Source organism: Panthera tigris, chromosome A3 (assembly GCF_018350195.1).
Source record: "Panthera tigris isolate Pti1 chromosome A3, P.tigris_Pti1_mat1.1, whole genome shotgun sequence".
Classification (NCBI taxonomy): Eukaryota; Metazoa; Chordata; class Mammalia; order Carnivora; family Felidae; genus Panthera; species Panthera tigris.
In genome coordinates this window covers 101,582,528-101,605,153 of record NC_056662.1, presented here as the reverse complement: position 1 = coordinate 101,605,153, position 22,626 = coordinate 101,582,528, and the positions used below count along the sequence as shown (strand labels likewise).

The following is a 22,626-nucleotide window of genomic DNA, read 5'->3' as shown; positions in this document are numbered from 1 at the left end:
TCCTGAAAAACAGTACCAGAGATTGTGAGTAGTGAACATACCTCAGTTCACCAGCCTTGAATCCCCACTTTGCCCATTGGGCTCAGGCAATATGTATTTCTTTCATTAGTTTTTCACTCCAACTCATTGACCCATTCGTAAGGGAACATTGGTAACTAACCACACCACTCTGGGGTCAGACTCTGTTGGGGCCAAATTTCTGTTCAGTTGTTTGCAATCTGAACAAGTTACTAAACTTCTCCACTTTCATTTTGCCCACCAGTAAAATGGGGATCATAAAAGTTATCTTACATAGGATTGATATGAGGAATGAGAAGGGATTCAATGAAAGTTCATTAGTAGTAGTAGTAGTGTTAGTATTGATAACCGTCTCTTCTGCACCCTTTCACTGGTGGGCCCATGACATCAGCAATGCCCAGGTGGCATGGATCTCTGCTGTGTTGGGCACCAGCTGGACCGACGGTGAGGACAGTGAAAGGGTGCTGATGATGGGGTGAGGCAGGAAGCACCCAGGAGCAGCAGCTTTGTGTCAGGAAGGGTATGGAGATGGCAGGAGTCTTGAGGAAAATTCAGAGGGGTTGTGCCCACCTCTGTGGAGCCTGTCTGAGTGAGAAGGACGAACTGCAGCAGTGACCAAGGATCTGCCTGACTATAGGGGGTTTAGGGATTCAGTTGGTCAGCCAGCCTATGGGAAATGGGGGTGAGGGACAGTTCTAGACAAGGAACTTGTCCCTGTGCCACCTCTGATAGGGAAGATGACCAAACATCAGTGGTTGAATTCAGGTTTTGCACGGGAGAGGGTATGAGCCCACATATAGGACTGATGATTGAGTCTACTTCAAGCAACACATATAAAATGTGATTGATGTGGTAGGATTATCTTGTGGATTAGCATTTATACTATATAATTATATATAAACATAAACAAACATAGCCTTGTTTCTGACTCCATAAACATGACACCTTTAGCATGGATCTATGGTTTGTACCCTCTTCGTGTCACCTACTGACTTTAGGTCACCTGAGGAGCTTTAAAATTACAGATCTGGGTCCCATCCCCAGTGACTGCCTCAATTGGTTTGGCAGGTGCCCAGGCATTGGTATTTTTTGAAAGCTCCCAAGTGATTTTAACGTATGGCCAGGATGAAGAGTCATTGTTCTATAGGGTTGGGCTCCTAATTGGAAACAGTTTGCACCATCAGGCAATACAGTTTCTGATAGCAGTTAAGCTCCCCTCCTAGATTTTCTGATACAAGATGAGTCATGTTTACAAGTTTGTATCAGCAGAAGAACTACTTTCCTGACCTTGTTTTTTTCTTTGACTATTCTGACTCCAGAGTCCTTTGGAAATCCCACTGGGAGATGATTTAGACCAGGGATGCGTAACTTGTTCTGTAAAGGGCCAGACAGTAAATCTTTCCTGTTTCACAGGCCATATGGCCCCTGTCATGACTACTCAGCTGTGCCTCTGTAACACAAATGCAGCCATACACAATGTGTAAATGCGTGGGCAGGCCATAGTTTCCCTGATTTAGATGATGAGGTCCGACATCAAGCTGATGCCTTAACTGGATGAGACTTTGGGAGCCCTCGGGTGGGTATATGTGTATTTTGCATAAGTGAGGAAGAGAAATAAGGCAGACTATGACAGATTAAAAATAAATGCAAATTCCTTGACATTTCTCTCACTGAAAGATGGCATTTATGTGCACTCTTCTTGAGTCAGTGCAGGTTCTGTGATTGATCAATAGAATATGACAGAAATGAAGGATTGCCAGTTTCTGAGTCCAGGCCTTCAAAGACCAGCAACTTCCACAGTTCTTCCACTCTTCTGGAGGTCAGGATACTTGATCTAGATCTTGGAACCCAGCTGCCATTCTTACTATTGCCTCATCAAGAGCAATAAAATGGGAGTGGATTGATGTGAAATAATGAAAGTAACAATTAGTCCATAGCTCCTTGGTAGAGCAGATTAAATATATTGCAAATTATTTGACATTCTTCTCCACGAGAGGGATGGTCAGTGTTTCCTCCCCTTGACTCTGGGTGGGCTCTGTGATTGCTTAACCAATACTTACTAGAATGAAGTAGAATTTTGCCATTCCTGGCCACTCCCAGGTCTTAAGGATGGGCAACTTTTTTTTTTAATTGAGATATAATTGATACATAATACTGTGTAAATGTACAATGTGTTTGATACATTTATATTTTATAGTATAATTACTGCAGTATTTAGCTAACACTCCTTTATCATATCACATAATCATAATTTCTTTTTTTTATATTGGGAGCAGTTAGGATCTGGTCTGTTAGCAACTTTCAAGTTTATAATATAGTATTGTTGATTATCATCACTATGTTGTGCATTAGATTTCTAGAACTTGATTATCTATGAGTTGCAAATTTGTCCCCTTAAATAACATCTCCCCAGTTTCCCCACTGGTAACCATTCTACTCTTTGTTTTTGCAAGTTCAGGTTTTTGATTTTTCAGATTCTACATGCAAGAGATATCATATAGTATTTGTTCTGTCTGACTTATCTCACTTAGCATAATGCCCTCAGTGTCTATCCATGTTGTTGCAAATGGCAAGTTTTCCATCTTTCTCATGGTTGAATACTATTCCATTGTATATGTATACCACATCTTCTTAATTCACTCATCCATTTACAGGCGTTCAGGTTACTTCCATATCTTAGCTATTGTGAATAATGCTGCAATGAACATGGGTGTGTCTCTTCAAGATCCTGATTTCAGTTCCTTCAGGTACATACCCAGGAGTGGGATTTGGTTTTTACTTTTTTTGAGGAACCACCATACTGTTTTCCATAATGGCTGTGCCATTTTACATTCCCAACAATAGTGTAAAAGTGTTCCCTTTTCTCCACATTCACACTAACTTGTTATCTCCTGTCTTTTTGATAAAAGAGGACTGGTAGCTTTTACGTCATGTCTCCTAAAATATGTGTTCTTGCACACCAGTGGGAAATTGTAAGACCTCAGAGAGATTTAGGGCATGCCTGAAAGGTCCTTTAAGAACCAGAAGCCTCACAGGTAACACAAGGTGGAGAAAACTGTCTTGAAAAGAAATGTAGGTGTGTTTTTCCCCTAATGGAATTGATTCTAAATTGAGAATGCAAAACATTTTTAAAAGAATTAAAGTAGATTGGACTGAAAGGGACAGAGAAGTGAAAAATAAAGAGGGGCCTTAACATATAAAATGTTATATAAATGTTATATCTATATATCTATATCTATATACTAAATATATAATATAATATATAAATATAATAAATAATATATAAATTATATATAGTATAATAATATATATAAGTACAATAAAAATAATGGCCCCAAAGATTACATCCTAATCCCAGAATTTGTGAATATGTTACCTTACGTGGCAAAAAGGGTCTGCAGGTGTGATTAGGTTAAGGGTGGCTCAGTGGGTTAAACGTCTGACTCTTGGCTCAGGTCATGATCTTACAGTTTGTGAGTTCAAGCCCTGTGTCGGGCTCTGCACTGACAGTGCGGAGCCTGTTTGGGATTCTGTCTCTCCCTCTCTCTGCCCTTCCCCAACTTGCTTTCTCTCTCAAAATAAATAAACTTAAAAAAAATAAAAAGACTCAACTAGCCATTGCTGTCTTTGAAGGTGGAAGGGAGACATGGAACACAGGTGACTCCTAGAAGCTGGAAAAGGCAAGGCAACGATTCCCCCCTAGAGCCTCCAGAGAGAGCATGCCAACATCTTGATTTTGGCCCAGTGGGACCTGTTTTCCACCTCTGACCTCCAGAACTGTAAGATCATGTTTGAGTTGTTTAAGTTATGAAGTTTGTGGTGCCTCTTTTACAGCAGTGATAGGAAACTAACACAGACCTCCAGCTGTCAGTGGGCAGGAAGGAAACAGGCTGAGAAAACTGCTCTGCTGCAAACATCGGCTGTTCCATATGGAAAAGGAAAGATGACTCAGAGGGTAGAACTGATAGTCTAGGGCTAGAACCTGCTCCTGAGGCCCAGGGGGGGGTCCCTAGTCAAGGAATTGGTGATATGTTCCCAGCCGGACTTCCGAACTGCTATGAACCAGGGAATGCTATGTATGTCTAGACGGTCTCCTTTTAACAGGAAGATCTCATGTGGCCACTCTATGCCTATTCACCATTGCATGTTGGGTCAGTGTGGACAGATAACTTGTCTCTTTAGTTCACAGGTCTTCAGATTGGGAGAAACCTCCCAGTAAGTCATGTCTGCACCTGGACCTGTTTTTGAACGACAGAGAGAGAGACAGAGTGTGAGTGGGGGGAGGGGCAGAGAGAGAGGGAGAAACAGAATCCGAAGCAGGCTCCAGGCTCTGGAGCTGTCAGCGCAGAGCCCGACTTGGGGCTCGAACTCACGAACCACGAGGTCATGACCTGAGCTGAAGTCGGATGCTTAACTGACTGAGCTACCTAGGCACCCCAGTCTGAAATGATAAATTGAAGTTAATATTCTATTAGTAGTTATTATTTGAGAATGGAAGCTTTCCATTTTGCTCCATTGGTCTCAAACAGTAACAGTTTTCACACAGGCTGTGTGAGGGATTTGCCTTTAACTGTTAACTGCATCATTTTGTGACTAGCTCCAGTTGTAACCAAGCTCACAAAATCATTGTTTCTTATTTTGCATTTGTAGACCCTTTGGGAATCTCCATTCACTTGCAAGGTGTCCCCATAGTTTGTTTCCTGCTCTTGGTGATATCTCTTTCATGCAAACTAAGGAAGATAATTATTTGGAGCGTGAATCCAAATATGAGATCATTGTTATTGTGTCTCCTATAAAACAAGGTACCGGGCCCAAACCGGAGTTGTTCATTCTAAGCCCCAGGTCACCAAACTGAGGCTCAATTACAGTCTCAACTCTCCCTGAAATGGAGGGGTAAATCTGAAACCAGGGGTAAAAAAAACCCAGTCAGTCGGGAGTCACCTGATCAGCAGTGGCTAGCTAATCCGCCTGAGACTCCTACGGTCCCCTATGGGAAAGTAACCTTGCAGCAATCAATAACCAACCTGATTTTCTGCCAACTTTGATTTCCCTGTTTCCACTCCCTTCTGCCTATGAAAGTCTTTCATTTTGCACAGCTCCTCAGAGCTCCTTTCTATCTGCGGGATTGGATGCTGTTTGATTCGAAGTAATTTCTGCTCAAATAAATTCTCAGTTTATCTTTTAACATGTTGTAGATTTGATGGCAGTTTTATCCCTACAAATCCCTACAGACATTTTTATCTGAATGACTTGTGAATCCGATACCTTTCTAGTTTTCATTAAAATTTCACACACCCTTTTCCTGAGAAAATAAGTAACTCATGAAAATCAGGTGTTTCATTTTAAGGAGGCTGTAGGCCTTTATGACCTTACACAGTCAAATTGTCATAATATTTTGTTGCCCTACATCTTAAAAAAGTGTATTTATTGATTTGGTGGTGGGGGGGGGGTGGAGAGAGAGAGGGAGAGAGAGAGAGAAAACACAAGCAGGGGAAGGGCAGAGAGAGAGAATCCCAAGCAGGCTCCACACTGTCAGTGTAGAGCCCAGTGCAGGGCTTGAACCCATGAACTGTGAGATCATTACCTGAGCTGACATCACGAGTCTTAAGCTTGACCAACTGAGCCACCCAGGTGCCTCTGTTACCTACATTTTAAAGAGTGTCATGTATTCAGTAACTAAAAATCTGAATATTTTGCCAAAAAAGTCTTCAGTTATATAAAAGCAAATTATTTAAAACACTAATTTGCTGAAGGTATAAACAACAAAGGTCCACTTTGATTAACTAAATTTAATGTTGTTAAATTATTTTTTATTTTTTGAAAATTCATTTCATTGTGAAATTCCATCAGTCAGAATTTGGTAAATTAGCAATGCAAGTGGACAATAAATTTACATGTATGTATGAACTGGGTTGCAAGGTAAAATGTATTTCCAAATGGACCGCAGTAAAAAAGAAGTTTGAAAGCAGGATTCTAAGCTTTCTGCAAAGGTCTTGCCTTCAGGCGCCACGCTGAATTCAGAGCTCCAGCAGCCCCCCTCCCGGGATGTGGTCTCCAGAGTCTTGGCCATTCAATGGCATTCAATGTCAGGGTGCCCTCTGCTGGTCCCAGGAGGCACAGCTGACCACTCAACCAGAGCCTAGCTCCAAGTCTTTGAAAGCTGAAAACGGTGGATTCCTTGGCAGCCAGGCCCTCTCTGTGGCAGCATCCAGGGACAGAGGATGTCACTTGAAGGGGTTTGTGATGAACCAAACACTTGCATTCATAAAGTTATGGTGAGCGAGGTGGTGAACTGAGCTCATAACAGGTCTTAGGGTCTCATGATGGGAGCTTGGACTTGCTGGGTGGATAGTGAAGAAGGTTTTCCTAGGGGGAGTTGTGTGATCGGGTCTGAGTTTTAGAGAGATTTCTTTTTTTTTTTTTAACATTTTATTTATTTATTTTTTAATGTTTATTTATTTTTGAGAGAGAGAGAGAGAGAGAGAGAGAGGGAGACAGAGATTCCAAAGAAGGCTCCGTGCTGATACCAGAGAGCCCCATGTGGGGCTTGAACCCAGGAACCATGAGATCATGACCTGAGTTGAAGTCAGACGCTTAACCAACTGAGCCCCCCAGGCCCCCCAGAGAGATTTCTTGACAAAGTGAGGTGGACAGCCTGGAGTGGGAGTGCCTGGAGGTAGGTGGGCAGTTATGGGCTGAGCCAGGAACCCGGGGGGGTGTGTCCTGTGTCTTCACAGGAGGCTGTTCTGTCTGTGAGACTGATCTCGTGGGCTGCTTCAGTGGTCTCTTGTCCTCTGTCTCCTGCGTAGGCTGAGGCAATGGGAAATCAGACGGAGGAGGAGAGTTTAGTTAGAGTACATCCCTCCCTGACGTTTGCTTTCCCTTCTGCTTTCCCTCCCTGCTTTCCATTCTGATAGAGAAGCCACAGCTTCACCTCTGGGTATACCAGTCACTGGCAGGTCCCCCTGCCCCTTCTCCTTGGGGCATGGGGATAGGGGATTCCAGCTGTTGGCAGCTCCCCCCTCCTGTGATTCACCATCTCCTGTTGCTTTCTCTAAACCTGCCTGCACTTTTGTAAATACTCCCTTGCTTATGTTCTCCCCAGTGTACAACTTCTGAGTGTACTTCTATCCCTTGCCAGGTCCTGAGCCATGCCAGACAGTTTGAACTTTATTGTTCAGGCAGTGGGGAGTCATTGAAGGTTTTAGAGAGGACAGTAGCAAGAGCAGAGGTGTACTGGGGAGAATCTGAAGTGAGCAGGACCGCCCAGTCGGCGAGGGTTTGACGCAAGTAAACTGAGCCCCCGAGCCCGACGTGGTTGGGTCAGAGAACAGGAGAGGGAAGCTGAGGCATTAGGTGATTATGCCAGTTGCACATATTATTTGGTAATTAACTTCAAAAACCTGTACATTTAAGGTTGGGGTTTTTAGGGTTGAAAAAATGAGTATGTCAAAAGTGTTACAATAAGATGTTGTGCTTTGCCTTGGCTCTCAGCCCCTGCCCCTTCCACGCAGGCTGGACCAAGTGGCTGCCCCTTCACTGATGTGGTACCTCAGTCTTTCTGGCACCCAAGCTGCATCTTTCGACTAGTGTCCAACCAAAACATACTGAATGGTGAGCCACAAATATGGCCACACATGGAATTAAAAATTTTCTAGCAGCCATGTTAACAAAAGTAAAAAGACATAGGTGAAACTCAAAATATGCAAAGATCTCTTAACATTCAATAATGTGAGCGGAAACAGCCCAATTAAAAACAGGCCAAAAATCTGAACAGACACCTCACAAAGAAGACATACAGGTGGCAAATAGGTATATGAAAAGATATTCCACCATCATATGTCATTAGGGGATTGCGTATTAAAACAACAGAGATTATTCCGCACCTATGGAAATGGCCAGGATCTGGAACACTGACAACACCAAATGCTGGTGGGGATGTGGAACAGCAGGAATCATTGCTGGTGGGAGTACACAATGGTACAGCCTCTTTGGAAGACAGTCTGGCAGTTTGTTCTGTCTTGTTTTGTTTTTCTACAAAGCTAAATGCAGAGTCTGACCATATGATCCAGCAATTGCATTCCATACAAGATTTACACATGAATGTTTACAGTAGCCTTTAGGGTTTCAGAATATCATATCCCTCCCACCCCCCCACCCCCTCCCGCCAATATCATCCAAGATGTTGTATTTATACCTTGTGAATATTTTAGAAATTCAATTGTTTAAGAAAATAAATTTGTTACCATTTTTTTAAGTTTATTTATTTATTTTGAGGGGGAGAGGGGCAGAGAGAGAAAGAGAGAGAGAGGGAGAGAGAGAATCCCAAGCAAGCTCTATGCTGGATCTGATGAACCGAGAGATCATGCCCTGAGCTGAAATCAAGAGTGGAATGCTTAGCCGACTGAGCCACCCAGGCACCCCTGTTACCAAAATTTTAATTTATTAAGTATTTCACATTATTTGTTTTGAAACATCCCTAAACATAAAGGTAACCTAAAGTTTGAAGAATTAATTCTCTGGACTCAGAAGGCCTTTATGTATTTATATATAAATAGAGTAATACTTTACAGAGATTTGTTTTCTGAACAGCATAATAGATAATTTTAATTAAAACTGAAAAGTCTCATATTGACAAGACAAATGTTTTTTTTTTGTTTGGGGAAAAGCAAACAAGAAACTATGTTTAAATCACCGATTAGGCCGTATGCTAGAGAACACCTTAGTTTGGATTTGCCCAACCTGATAATTTTCCTTTTCATTAGTCTAAACACCTTATTTGCATGGAACAATTATCAAAGAATCAACACTACCAAACCAACTACCCTACCAGTTTACCATAATACATGCATTTTACTCTTCTCTTTAACTTTTTACTAGAAATAATAATAGAAGAAGTTGAAAAAATGTGCAGGGAATTTACACATTTCATTCATCTAGCTTCCTCTAATGGCAGCAATTTAAATAACCATCATTGTCAGCCTGGCCAGGGTAGCTACCAGTGAGTTCTTCAAGAGACTAGAACGCCCCTCGCCAACACATTGGCTATTGGTCCCTCAGGTCATCCTTGGGGGCGGGGGTGATTAATGGGCAGCTAGCTAGGTTAAACACAATAGATGTGTTCCAACATCCCCAGCATGTCCCTGAGCCTCTGGTACAGCAGCGGCTCAACCTGAGCTTCATATGTATGTAGAACATCAGCACACTGGGGCAATGATTAATTCACCTTAGGGTTTCTAGAAATGAAATAGTTGGAGATCCTTCTGAGGTGCTGCTTCACATATACGAGAAAAAATATCTAGGTGTGGCAGGCAGAAAACCTAACTTGAATTGCTTATAGTGAGGATTCATTCTTACCCACTTACCAGATTTAAGGAAGATCACACACCTGAAGCCCTTTGAGGCAAAGGCCAGGTCCCTTTGAAGAAGAATTTTGCATGGTGTGTTGTAGACCGAATAGTTCCCATCCCACCCCCATTCATATGTTGAATCTCTAACTCTCAAAGTGACTATTTTTGGAGATAGGGCTTTTAAAGGAGTGATTAAGGTTAAATGAAGTCATTACTAGTGGGGCCCTAATCTAAGTATGACTGCTGTCCTTGTAAGAAAAGGAAGAGGCACCAGGGATGCGAATGCACAGAGGCAAGGCCATGAGGGGTCACAAGCCAGAAGGAAAGAAGCCCCAGGAGAAACCAAAGCTGCCCCAACCTTGATCTTGGACTTCCAGCCTCCGGAACTGTGAGAAACAAATTTTTGTTTTTGAGCCACCTACTGTGTGGTATTTTGTTATGACAGCCCAAGCAGACTCATACAAGGTGACAGGTAGACAAGTAGGACTCTTCCTTCCCCTAAGCCTTCCCCAGAGACACTTGTGGCCATTTATCAGAGGACTGTGCGCTGGGAAGACAGAAGGACTTTCCAGGGGTTTCAAATATTGGCTCCATATGGATGCTGATCCCCAGAGATGCAAAACGCTGCTGTGGTCCGTCAAGCCACATGGAAGATTATAAAGGCCAGGAGACAGATGGACTTTGGATCTATGTCTGTCTGAAGACCCAGCCTTAGATTATTTTCTCAGGCTTAGAATTTATCTAATTTAAATCAATAAATGTAGTGATTGGCAGCAGGCCCATTTTGGGTTCCTTCTCATAGAGTGAAGGTTACTTACTATGAAGAAAATGCAAAGGGGAAGCCTGAGGATTCTTTCTCACCCCTGCTAAGATAATAAACTAAAAACCCCAAAGCAATACTACACACCTGGTGGAATTATTAGAATCAGTGCCATCATCAAAGACTTGAAAGATGCAAGGGTATTAATTTCACATCCCCATTTAACTTGCCTTTTTGGCTGATACAAATACTGCACAGGTTGCAGAGAATGCCAGTAGATCATCATAAACTTAACCGGCTTGTAAAGCCAATTGAAGCTGCAGATCGGCACGTAATGTCCTTACTGGAGCAAATAAACACAGCCCCTGAGATCTAGTATACAGCTAGTGACCTGGAAAATGTTTTTTAAACCCCATAGCTAAGAGCAACGATGACCAGAAGCAGTTTGCCTTCACATGCGAGACTGTATTGCCTCACATCTATACCAACTCTCTAATTCCTTATGATAGTAAGACCTGGGGACCTGGTGCTGGTCCATTATATTGATGACATTAATTGTATCTGGTAAGCTAGAAATAGCAAACACACTAGATGCCTTAGAAAGATAAATGCATGCTAGTGAAATGCAGTCAGAGGTCTGCTATACTGATGAAATTTCCAGGGGTCCAGTAGTCTAAGACATCTCAGAATGTCCCCTAGAAAGTTATAGACAAATTGTTGGACCTTGTATTTCCCAGTGTGAAAACAAACAGACAAAACCCCAAATGCTTAATGGGTCTCTTTGGATTTTAGGGTTAACATTCCTTGTCTGGGCATGTTGTTTCAGTCCACATACCAAGTAACTCAAAAAGCTGCTAGTTTTGATGGGTCCTAGAGCCAGAATAGATTATGCCGAAGGTCTAGGCTTAGCTGCAAGTTTATTTGCCCCTTGGGCCTTAAGAATTAACAAAGCCCAGGGGCGCCTGGGTGGCTCAGTTGGATACACATCCAACTCTTGATTTTGGCTCAGGTCATGATCTCATGGTTCATGGTTTGAGCCCCCCATTGGGCTCTGCACTGACAGTGTGGGACCTGCTTGGGATTCTCCTCTCTCTATCCCTTTCCCTCTGTCCCTCCTGTGCATTCTCTCTCCAACCCCCCCCCCCAAATAAGTAAAATAAGCCTAAAAAAAAAAAAAAAAGAACAAACCCACTGGTTTTAGAAGTGTTTGTGGCAGATACAGGTGCTGCATGGAGCTCTTACAAGCCCCAGGCTCAAGGATGACAGGGAACATCCCTGGGGTTTTAGAGTAAGGCCAAGTCCTCTTCTGCTTTGCTGAAAATCAGCTCCTGAATTGCTGTTTGTTCATTACGGAGTCTGAATTCCTAACTGAGACATGAAATGACTATCCAGCTTAACTGCCCACCATGAGCTTGGAATGACCTGATCGGCCAAACCATAAAATTGGACAGGCACAAGGATATTCTATTTAAAGAACAATAGTACATAGGAGACCAGGCCCAAGCATATCTGAAAGGCAGAAGTAAACTCCATAAACTGGTAGCTCAGACTCCCACAGTATTTGCTCCTACAGCTTTTCCAACTATTTCTTAGTTCACAGCAGAATCTTATGGGGGAGATCTAAACATCAAGGAGAAAAAGGGTAGGCCTGATTGGATGTATGTATGGGTCTGCATAGTATGCTGGTCCCAGCCGGAAATAGGGGGCTATTGTCATTTCACGATAGCCCCTTCAAGTTGCCCTGAAACATAATGATGAAGGGAAATCCTCCCACTGGGCAGAAATTGAGATGGCATATTTGGTTATTCATTTCATGTCGGAGGAGATCTATGATACAGATCTACATCAATCTGTGGGCTAATGAGTTGGCTAGCTGGGCAGGGACTTGGAAAGAAAACGATTAGAAAACTGGCTGCAAGGAGGTGTGGAGAGTGGCATGCAGATGAACTTCTCAGAATGGACATGGAATGTGAAGATATTTGTGTTCCAAATAAGGGCCTACCAAAGGGAATCTACTGGAGAGGATGCTGTCAATAAATGAGAGGTCAAGGTGTCCCAACCTGTGGATGTCAATCTTCCCCCAGGCACTTGCCTACTCAGTGGGTCCATGTACAAAGTGACCATGGTGGCAGATATGGAGGTTATGCCTGGACTCAGCAGGTTGATTTCCTTTCAACAAGTTTGATTTGGTTATTGCCACTGCACAGTGCCCAAACCACCATCAGTATAGATCCACAGAAAACCCCTGGTATGGCGCCATTTCCTGGTGAAACCACCCAGTTCCCTATTGGCAGATTGTTTATATTGGATTCTTCCATTATGAAGTCAAAGCTTTCTTCTTGGATACCTATACATTTTGTGTATTGGTTTGTCTTCTCAACTCATAGTACTTTTGCCAGGAACGCCATTTGTAGACTTACTGAATGACTTTATCTATGTCCCATACAGCATCACTTCTGACTAGGAGTTACATTTTTCAGTAAAGGAATTATGGCAACAACTCACACTCAGGTAATAATTCATTAGCTTTACCATGTGCAGCTCTCTTGATAGAATAGTGGGATGGTCTTTTGAAGAGTCAAATGTGGTGCCGGCTAAAATACAACACTGAGAGTTCTGTCTTGCTGCAAGCAGTGTATTCCTTAAACCACTGGTTTGTAAATGTTGCTATCTTCCTCATGACGGAAATGCAGAGGTTCAAGAACCAAAGGGTGTAATGGGGGAGAGAGCTCCTCTTCCTGTTAAACCAAATGACATACTGTAGGAGCTTTTTCTTCTTCGTCTGGGACCTAAGCCTCCATGGAAAGGAGGTTCTAATGCCCAGGAATGAAAGAAATGCTTCCCTTAGGGAATATAGTCAGGATCTGAGGAATTGGAGGTTGGGATGCCTGATAGCCATCTGGCCCCTCATGTCAGTGAATAAACAGGTAGAAAGGAGGGATCTTACTGCTCGGGGTGATTGATGCTGACTATTCAGGGAAAACTAGGTTGTTGCTACTCAGTGGCGGTAAATAGGACTGTGTCTGGGACCCAAGGGATTCCCTAAAGCAGGTCTTATTACTTCTCTGCCCAGTAGTTTCAGACAATTGAAAACTGTAGCACCCAATAAAGAAAAGCACCAAGGACTTAAGAGTCCACAGAAGCAAAGATGTGATTCCCACTCCAGGTGAAGAAGAAGAGCATCAGGCTGAGGTACCCGTAGAGACAAGGGGAACATGTGATAGTTAGTGGAAGAAGGCAGCCATGGTTATCAAACTAGAGACCTTGTGAGGAGCTTGTGTGAGCTATTCAGGGTATTCCTGATTCCTTCTCTCTGGGGTCACCCCAGTCTATTTTTCTTGAGGAGGGTCATGGCTCCTATTACGTTGTCATTTCCACAAAGCTCTCTCTGTGGGTTCTGGTAACCTTTTCCTCCTCTTGTCCATTCAGGCCTATGGGTAGGAAGGGGTGTATCCTATCGTTACTAGCCCTGGGGTTGGGCGCTATGCCTTGGGATTTCCCTATACTCTGCCCATATCTTTATAAATAGCTCCTTTATTACATTTAACTCAAATTGCCAAATTCGGAATGTGTCATATGTTTCTTGTTAGGACCTGATTGGCACAGCATGCCTCCCAAGTTCGCCCAAGCGGACTTGAAAGACTTTGATGTGGGAGAGACGTTCTCTCTCTTGAAAAGATGTAAATGACTGAGCATACAGTTCTGATTCTCACAGAAAATTATCTTACAGACATGAGGGAACCTGGCCTTAGTAATGAACGTCAGTTCAGAGAGAACTAAATACACGCTGATCCTTGCTGACATTGTGGAATTATCGTATCAGCCATTCTGATCCTGTACTACTTCTAGACTGCCAATGACGGGATCTAGTAAATATTTTGATCACTTTGAACTGGATTTTTCCAGCTTTTGAAGCTGAAAGTAAATTTAGCTGATTGGTTCTTGTGAGTAGAATTGAGGAGTCAAGGGGTACACACATTTATTTTTTTCATAGCTCCTGCAAAATTGCCTTCGAAAAAGGCTGTGTTAATTCTCCCATTCATCCATACAGTGAGTGAATCTGTTTCTTCACCGCCATTGCCATCTTTAAAAAAAAAGTTTATTTCTCCTGAAAGAGAGAGAAAGAGAGAGAGAGAGAGGAGAGACAGAGTGCACATGTGTGAATAGGAAAGAGTCAGAGATAGAGACAGAGAGAGAGAGACAGAGAGAGAATTCCAAGCAGGCTCTGTGCCATCAGTCCAGAGCCTGATGCGAGGCTCGATCCCACCAACCATAAGATCATTACCTGAGCCAAAATCAACAATCAGACGCTTAACTCTGAGCCACCCTCGTGCCCCACCTACCACCTTTTTAATTTGTGCCTTCCTGTTGGGTGGAAATGGAATCTCATTGTTGCTTTGATTCTCATTTTGCTAATTACTAGTATGGTTAACTATAATTACGTTTATTTGTTGGATATTTATATTTTCTTCTCAGTGAAATGCTTTTTACATCTGTAGTTTATTTTCCTATAAAATTACTTACATTTTAAAATTGATTAGTAGGAACTATTTAAAAACTTTGAATATTAGGTATTAGCTTATTGGATGCGTTGCACATATTTTCTCCCACATACTTTTTCTTTTAACTTTCACCTATGTGTTTTGTCAAGTTTGTCCAAAATTCTAAAATTTTGGTGATGTTCAATTTACCATCTTTTGTTTCAAGACTGTTGCATTTTGTGTGATGTGGATCATTGGGCTAAAAGTTCTCTGTCACTTGGCTCTTTGTCCAGGAGTTTCAAACTTTAGGCATTTAACCTAAACTTTTCCTTCAATGTTTTACCGCAAGCTGTCTGATGAGGCTTTAGGTGTTTGTTTCTTATTTTGTGGTTGCATGTGAATGTACAATTTGATCAATAGATGTTTTAAGTTCAGAGAAATATACCTTGATGTTGGTCCTTTAGAGTTGGGCTCTTTTGTCTTGATGCCTTTAATATTTCTATTTATTTCTATTTATTATTTGGTGAGGCGTGTGGAGGTAATTTTTGCTAAATCTTCTTTCATTTTCACACGAAGGAGAGGAAACTGTTGACCCACAACCTAAAGTCTGGGTTTTCACAGAGGACCCAGCTTCAGGAAGGTGTGATGATGGATCAGCCCACAGGGAAGTAAGTCTTAGACAATGGGCATGGGCTGCTTAGAGGAGCAGAGGTTTGGGCAAGTTCAACTGTATCATCCCACCCACGTTTGGTAAAAGCTGTACTGCAGAGGTCGCCCTGGGAATTTCCTTGGCATTTTCCCATTTTCCTAAATCTACTCAAGTACAAATGGCCTGTGCTGTTCTCTGTGGTGCATGGTACACATCATGTTGCCCCATTAGTTTGACCAAGGTTAGTGCCAGTTCTTTTCCAGTAGCAGGGCCCAAACCAGACTGCCAAGCTTGCTTGTTAGTAGCCCTTGATGGGATGTAAGCTACAGTGGCCCTAGTCTTTTCAGGAGTCCCAAGGGAACTGATAAGCACGGCAGCAGGAAGCCCTTCATTGAGGAGTTGGGAGTTATAGATTCCAAGCCCAGTTCTACTACTAATTTGCTTCTGTGTATTTGTCAACTGTGGGGGCCAGGTAACCTCTACTCTCTACCACTTCTTGGTTCCTTCTGCTTTATTCATTGTGAATGTTAGCTTGGCTACGTGAATAAGTTTTTATGGAGATTGTGCATCTATGAACAGATTATAGAGATTCTAGTGATGTTGAATGACCAAGCTGTCTCACCCTACCTGGTGTCCATTGATGTTCCCTCCACTTATCAAGATCATGGGCATGTTTGTTTGTTTGTTTATAAATTTACATCTAAGTTATTTAGCATATAATGCAATAATGATTTCAGGAGTAGATTCCAGTGATTCATCCCCTACATATAACACCCGGTGCTGATCCCAACAAAGGTCCTTCTTAATGTCCCTTGCCCATTTAGCCTACCTCCCCACCCAAAACCCCTCCAACAACCCTCAGTTTGTTCTCTGTATTTAAGAGTCTCTTATGTTTTGTTCCCCTCCCTGTTTTTATATTATTTTTGCTTCCCTTCCCATTGTTCATCTGTTTTGTATCTTAAATTCCACCAAAAAACTGCTAGAACTGATCCATGAATTCAGCAAAGCCACAGGATATAAAATCAGTGCACAAAAATCGGTTGCATTTCTATACACCAATAACGAAGCAGCAGAAAGAGAAATCAAGGAATCGATCCCATTTACAATTGCACCAAAAACCATAAAATACCTAGGAATAAACCTAACCAAAGAGGTGAAAAATCTGTATACTGAAAACTATAGAAAGCTTATGAAAGAAATTGAAGAAGACACACAAAAAATGGAAAAATATTTCATGCTCATAGATTGGAAGAACAAATATTGTTAAAATATCTATACTACCCAAAGCAATCTACATATTAAATGCAATCCTATCAAAACAACACCAACATTCTTCACAGAGCTAGAACAAACAATCCTAAAATTTGTATGGAACCATAAAAGACCCTGAATAGCCAAAGCAATCCTGAAAAAGAGAACCAAGACTGGAGCCATCACAATTCTGGACTTCAAGATGTATTACAAAGCTATAATCATCAAGACAGTATGGTACTGGCACAAAAACAGACACTCAGATCAATGGAACAGAATAGGGAACCCAGAAATGAGCCCACAAACGTATGGCCAACTAATCTTTGACAAAGGAGGAAGGAATAGCCAATGGAATAAAGACAGTCTCTTCAGCAAATGGTGTTAGGATAACTGGACGGCAACATGCAGAACTGGACCACTTTCTTACACCATATACAAAAATAAACTCAAAATGTGAGACATCAAAATCCTAGAGGAGAAAGCATGCAGAAATCTCTTTGACCTTGGCTGCAGCAACTTCTTACTCAACATGTCTCCGGAGGCAAGGGAAACAAAAGCAATAATGAACTATTGGGACCTCATCAAGATAAAAAGCTTCTGCACAGTGAAGGAGACAATCAGCAAAACTAAGAGGAAACCATTGGAATGGGAGAAGATATTTGCAAATGACATATCAGATAAAGGGTTAGTATCCAAAATCTATAAAGAACTTATCAAACTCAACACCCCAAAAACAAATAATCCCGTAAAGAAATGGGTAAAAGACATGAACACACACTTTTACAAAGAAGACATCCAGATGCCTAACAGACACATGAAAAGATGCTGAACATCACACAGCATCAGGGAAATACAAATCAAAACCACAATGAGATACCACCTCATACCTGTCAGAATGGTTAACATTAATAACTCAGGCAACAACAGATGTTGGTGAGGATGTGGAGAAAGAGTAACACTTTTGCACTGCTGGTGGGAATGCAAGCTGGTGCAGCCACTCTGGAAAACAGCATGGAGGTTCCTCAAAAAATTAAAAATAGAACTATCCTAGAACCCAGCAATTGCACTCCTAGGTACTTGTCCAAAGGATACAGGTGTGCTGTTTCAAAGGGGCACATGCACCCAATAGCAGTGCTATTGACAATGGCCAAAGCATGGAAAGAACCCAAATGCCCATTGATGGATGAATGGATAAAGAAGATGTGGGAGGAGGTCAAACTTTTACTCTTCACAGATGACATGATACTCTATATGGGAAACCCAAAAGATTCCACCAAAAAACTGCTGGAACTGATTCATGAATTCAGCAAAGTTGCAGGATATAAAATCAATGCACAGAAATCAGTTGCATTGCTATACACCAACTATGAGGTGACAGAAAGAGAAATCAAGGAATCAATCCCATTTACAGTTGCACCAAAAACCATAAAATACCTAGGAATAAATCTAACCAAAGAGGTGAAAAATCTATACACTGAAAACTATAGAAAGCTTATGAAAAAAATTGAAGAAGACACAAAGAAATGGAAAAAGATTCCATGCTCCTGGATAGGAAGAACAAATATTGTTAAAATGTCGATACTACCCAAAGCAATCTACATATTCAGTGCAATCCTTATCAAGTAACACCAGCATTCTTCACAGAGCTAGAACAAATAATCCTAAAATTTGTATGGAACCAGAAAAGACACCGAAAAGCCAAAGCAATCTTGAAAAAGAAAACCAAAGCAGGAGGCATCACAATCCCAGCCTTCAAGCTATACTACAAAGCTGTAATCATCAAGACAGTATGGTACTGGCACAAGAACAGACACTCAGATCAATGGAATAGAATAGAGAACCCAGAAATGGACCCACACACGTATGGCCAACTAATCTTTGACAAAGCAGGAAAGAATATCCAATGGAATAAAGGCAGTCTCTTCAGCAAGTGGTGCTGGGAAAACTGGACAGCGACATGCAGAAGAATGAACCTGGACCACTTTCTTACACCATACACAAAAACAAACTCAAAATGGATGAAAGACCTCAATGTAAGACAGGAAGCCATCAAAATCCTCAAGGAGAAAGCAGGTAAAAACCTCTTTGATCTTGCCTTCAGCAACTTCTTACTCAACACATCTCTGGAGGCAAGGGAAATAAAAGTAAAAACGAAGTACTGGGACCTCATCAAAATAAAAAGCTTCTGCACAGTGAAGGAAATAATCAGCAAAGCTAAAAGGCAACCGACAGAATGGGAGAAGATATTTGCAAATGACATATCAGATAAAAGGTTAGTATCCAAAATCTACAAAGAACTTATCAAACTCAACACCCAAAAACCAAATAATCCAATGAAGAAATGGGCAAAAGACATGAATAGACACTTCTCCAAAGTAGACATCCAGATGGCCAACTGACAAATGAAAAAATGCTCAACATCACTCATCATCAGGGAAATACAAATCAAAACCACAATGAGATACCACCTTACACCTGTCAGAATGGCTAACATTAACAACTCAGGCAACAACAGATGTTGGCGAGGCTGCAGAGAAAGAGGATCTTTTTTGCATTGTTGGTGGGAATGCAAGCTGGTGCAGCCACTCTGGAAAACAGTATGGAGGTTCCTCAAAAAACTAAAAATAGAACTACTCTATGACCCAGAAATTGCACTACTAGGCATTTATCCACGGGATACAGGTGTGCTGTTTCGCAGGGACACATGCACCCCCATGTTTATAGCAGCACTATCGACAATAGCCAAAGTATGGAAAGAGCCCAAATGTCCATCGATGGATGAATGGATAAAGAAGATGTAGTATATATATATACAATGGAGTCTTACTCAGCAATCAAAAAGAATGAAATCTTGCCATTTGCAACTACGTGGATGGAACTAGAGGGTATTATGCTAAGTGAAATTAGTCAGTCAGAGAAAGACATGTCATATGACTTCACTCATATGAGGACTTTAAAACAGATGAACATAAGGGAAGGGAAATAAAAATAATATAAAAACAGGGAGGGGGACAAATCAGAAGAGACTCATAAATATGGAGAACAAACTGAGGGTTGCTGGAGGGGTTGTGGGAGGGGGGATGGGCTAAATGGGTAAGAGGCACTAAGGAATCTACTCCTGAAATCATTGCTTCACTATATGCTAACTAATTTGGATATAAATTTTAAAAAATAAAAAATAAAGTTAATAACAAAGATGTGGTATGTGTGTGTATATATATATATATGTATATATATACATATACATACAGACATACACACACACACACACACACACACACACACACACACACTGGGATATTACTCAGCAATCAAAAAGAATGAAATATTGCCATTTGCAACAACGTGGATAGAACTAAAGTATATTGTGCTAAGCAAAATTAGAGAAAGACAAATATCATATAACTTTACCATATGTGAAATTTAAGATACAAAAAAGATCATGGGCATGTTAAGTGAGCAAACTAGTGGGGCTTGTTAGCAAACAAGCGTGGATGATAATATCTTAGAGCTTAAAAATTGGAATCTGGACTTAGTGAGCTCATAAAAATTATTTCCATGTCTAGAATCTTTGGCTTTACGAGTACTTACTTGAATTCAATTCAAGCCACGCTTAATGGTGTGCATATTTCATTGTTGTAAGTGACAACAAAACATTAATAGAAAGAACCTGGCAAGCTGGGTTATGTTTACATAGCAGAATCACATTCTTTACTTTTTATAACCAGCATAAATATTGATAGTCCTCTCAAATACAGCTAGGGTAACATGTAATTTTATTATCCATCCCTCTAAGACAAAAGTTCTGGTCCATTTCTTCAGTAGATGGGCTGTCTGCTCCTCAATTATGTACCCCAGTGGTTCAGTTCTTCCCTATTATCACCATCACTCCTATTCTAATTTCTCTTATACTCATTCACACTAAAGTTTAAATGGGGAACTTCAGAATGGATACTGATTGCTGGGAACTCTGGAAAGTACTGGATTCTCTGAATATTGGGAAGTGAGGGAAAGGTCAGGATCAAGTGGAATAAAGAGGACACATGTCATCATAAAACATAGATTTTTACACCCTTCTTCTGGGCATGGAAAATTCAAGCTAGATCCAATGGCTTTTGAATCACTGAAAATACAGCTTTCTGGGTTGTGTCGCTTGGAACCTCTGAGCATCTCTTGGGCTCATGCCTCCTCTCCACATTTGTGGTTCATGTACCCAACCGATTATACTCTCTTTTCAGAGGTCTGAGCATCAGTTTGGCAGAAGGTCTCCTCCTGAGGTCTGGGCATCCGTCCTACAAGTTCCTTCCTTTGAGCTCCTAGGCTTTTTTGTTCTCTCTGGTTTCTTTCCTGCAATTAACTATCTGGGATCCCTTAGTACCTCCTTGTTACTCTTTAGCCTTCTGACATGTTTTCTAACCAATTCCCTTTGTTTGAAATTCCTGGTGTGGGTTCTGCTTTCCACACTAGATCCTGATTGAAACAGAAGCCTAAAGAATTTGGGGGCCAGATGGTAGGACTATTTAGATGCCATTTTATGGTGAGCCTCCCAAGAAAGGTATGTTGACTGATGCGTAATGGAGAGGCTCTTCAGTTGGACAGAGGGGACCCAAGAGAGGTGACCCTGGCTGAGCCTGGCTTTGAACACCAGTGTGCCTGAATTCATTTTCACACTGTCTCCTGGGGTGACAGATAAACTGGAAGCCAAAAATGATGGGATTGATGTCTCCACAGGAAAGGACCATGTTCATCCAAGGCTAACAGGGAGATGGGGGTGAAAAGTATGAGAGGTTGAGCAAGAAGATTCCTTTCAGGGTTGGGAAAAGGGGCTCATGGAAGTGCTTGCCTAGAAGGTTCTATTTTAGCCCTTCCCCCAACCTCCCTGTAGCTAGGCGGTTAAATATGAAGTTGATTCCAGTCTGTCTTTTGAAATTCACCTCAGTCAAGTTAACTTGTGCCTCAGAAGGTTTTCGTGCTTGATCTCAGCAGATGGGGTGTGGAGGTGGGAGTAGAGGCATAAAAAAACATGAAACAAAAAAAAATAATAATAGTAACTGTTACCATTAGTTGAGAACCTACAAATGTCCTGCATTACTAGAACAGAGAGGGTGGGAGAGAAGTTGGGTTCTGGGGCTCTGTTAGAGAAATCAGTGCCAACCATTTTAGTCCTTAGGCAGTTCAGAGTCCACTGCATTTTGGGGGCACCAGAGACCAAGTTTGCATCAGTTATGGGTGCACCACTCAGTACCTATGGCTTCCCAAGGGGATGAGGTGCATCTCTGAGGGGCTGAAAGAGTATAGTAGGCTTTCAGCTTAACCTTTCTTTCAGGGGTGGCCTGAGGTGGTTCAGGCATGGTTGGATGAGTGGGAATGCCATGTGGGAACCCTGCCTAAAGCACACAGCTAATTTTGCAATCACAAGACTCCCTTAGTGGAACTGTAAAGGGCAAGCTTGATTGCCCCAGCAGATGGACTTCCCTTGTGGAGGGCCTGGCATTCCAGGTGTAGCCCAAGTGACAAGGCAGGAGAATTGAGCTCCGGGGAAGTCCCGCAGTCTCCCCTTGCTGAGCAGCCTGGGGTCTGTCATCAACTCTATTTCCCCGTAGGTGTGGCTCGGTGCCTCCTTCTCAAGGAGCTCAGGCTGGTCACACTCATGCTGATGCTGTGATTTCTTCATCTGAGTCTCACAGGATCTTCTGGCATATGATTGCCACACCCCACCCAGCCAGGTGGGACCTCCCCGTACTTCCCAAATAAATGACAGTCTCGGTCACTGCTCTTGGGAGCTATTGGAGCTGTGATTCAGTCCCCTGCACTTTTGATAAAGGTCCTTCCTTGCCCGCTGATAGCTGGCAAGTCCTCCAGCTCTTCTTTGTGCTTTAGGGCTCAGGGAAGAGATGCGGCCATGCCGGGCTCAGTCCGGCGCGGGGTCAGTGGTTTCCGGGAGTTACTAGGATCTTGGCAGAGATGCCCTGGCCTGGGGCCGCCCGCCCTGCTCCCAGGCAGAAGCAGTTGCCGATGGGAGGAAGGAGGAGGGATGCGGGCATCAGGTGGGGGTGGCTTTTTAAGGTCAAAAGTCACGCCTGGCTCAGGACTTTTAGGGAGAGATTCTGTCACTGG

At 42.2% G+C, this 22,626-nt stretch overlaps 1 protein-coding gene across 10 annotated transcripts in view; it reads left to right on the top strand.

Moving 5' to 3' along the window:
- The window catches only part of LOC102950578 (interleukin-36 gamma-like), a 72,308-nt gene that overhangs the window by 10,792 nt on the left and 38,890 nt on the right, over positions 1-22,626 (top strand). The window contains exon 4 of one of the 10 annotated variants that reach the window (XM_042981979.1): positions 12,577-12,639. The exons of 5 other annotated variants lie outside the window; for them this stretch is intronic. Coding sequence is in view for 3 of the 5 variants with exons in the window: in XM_042981972.1 (XP_042837906.1) it covers positions 9,605-9,756 (152 nt within the window). In the remaining 2 variants the exon portion in view is untranslated. Of the gene's footprint in view, positions 1-3,764; positions 3,798-8,687; positions 9,757-12,576; positions 12,640-15,185; positions 15,278-19,899; positions 22,236-22,626 lie in introns of those variants that run through there. 4 more of the 10 variants (XM_015537615.2, XM_042981972.1, XM_042981983.1 and 1 more) reach the window with 4 other exon arrangements.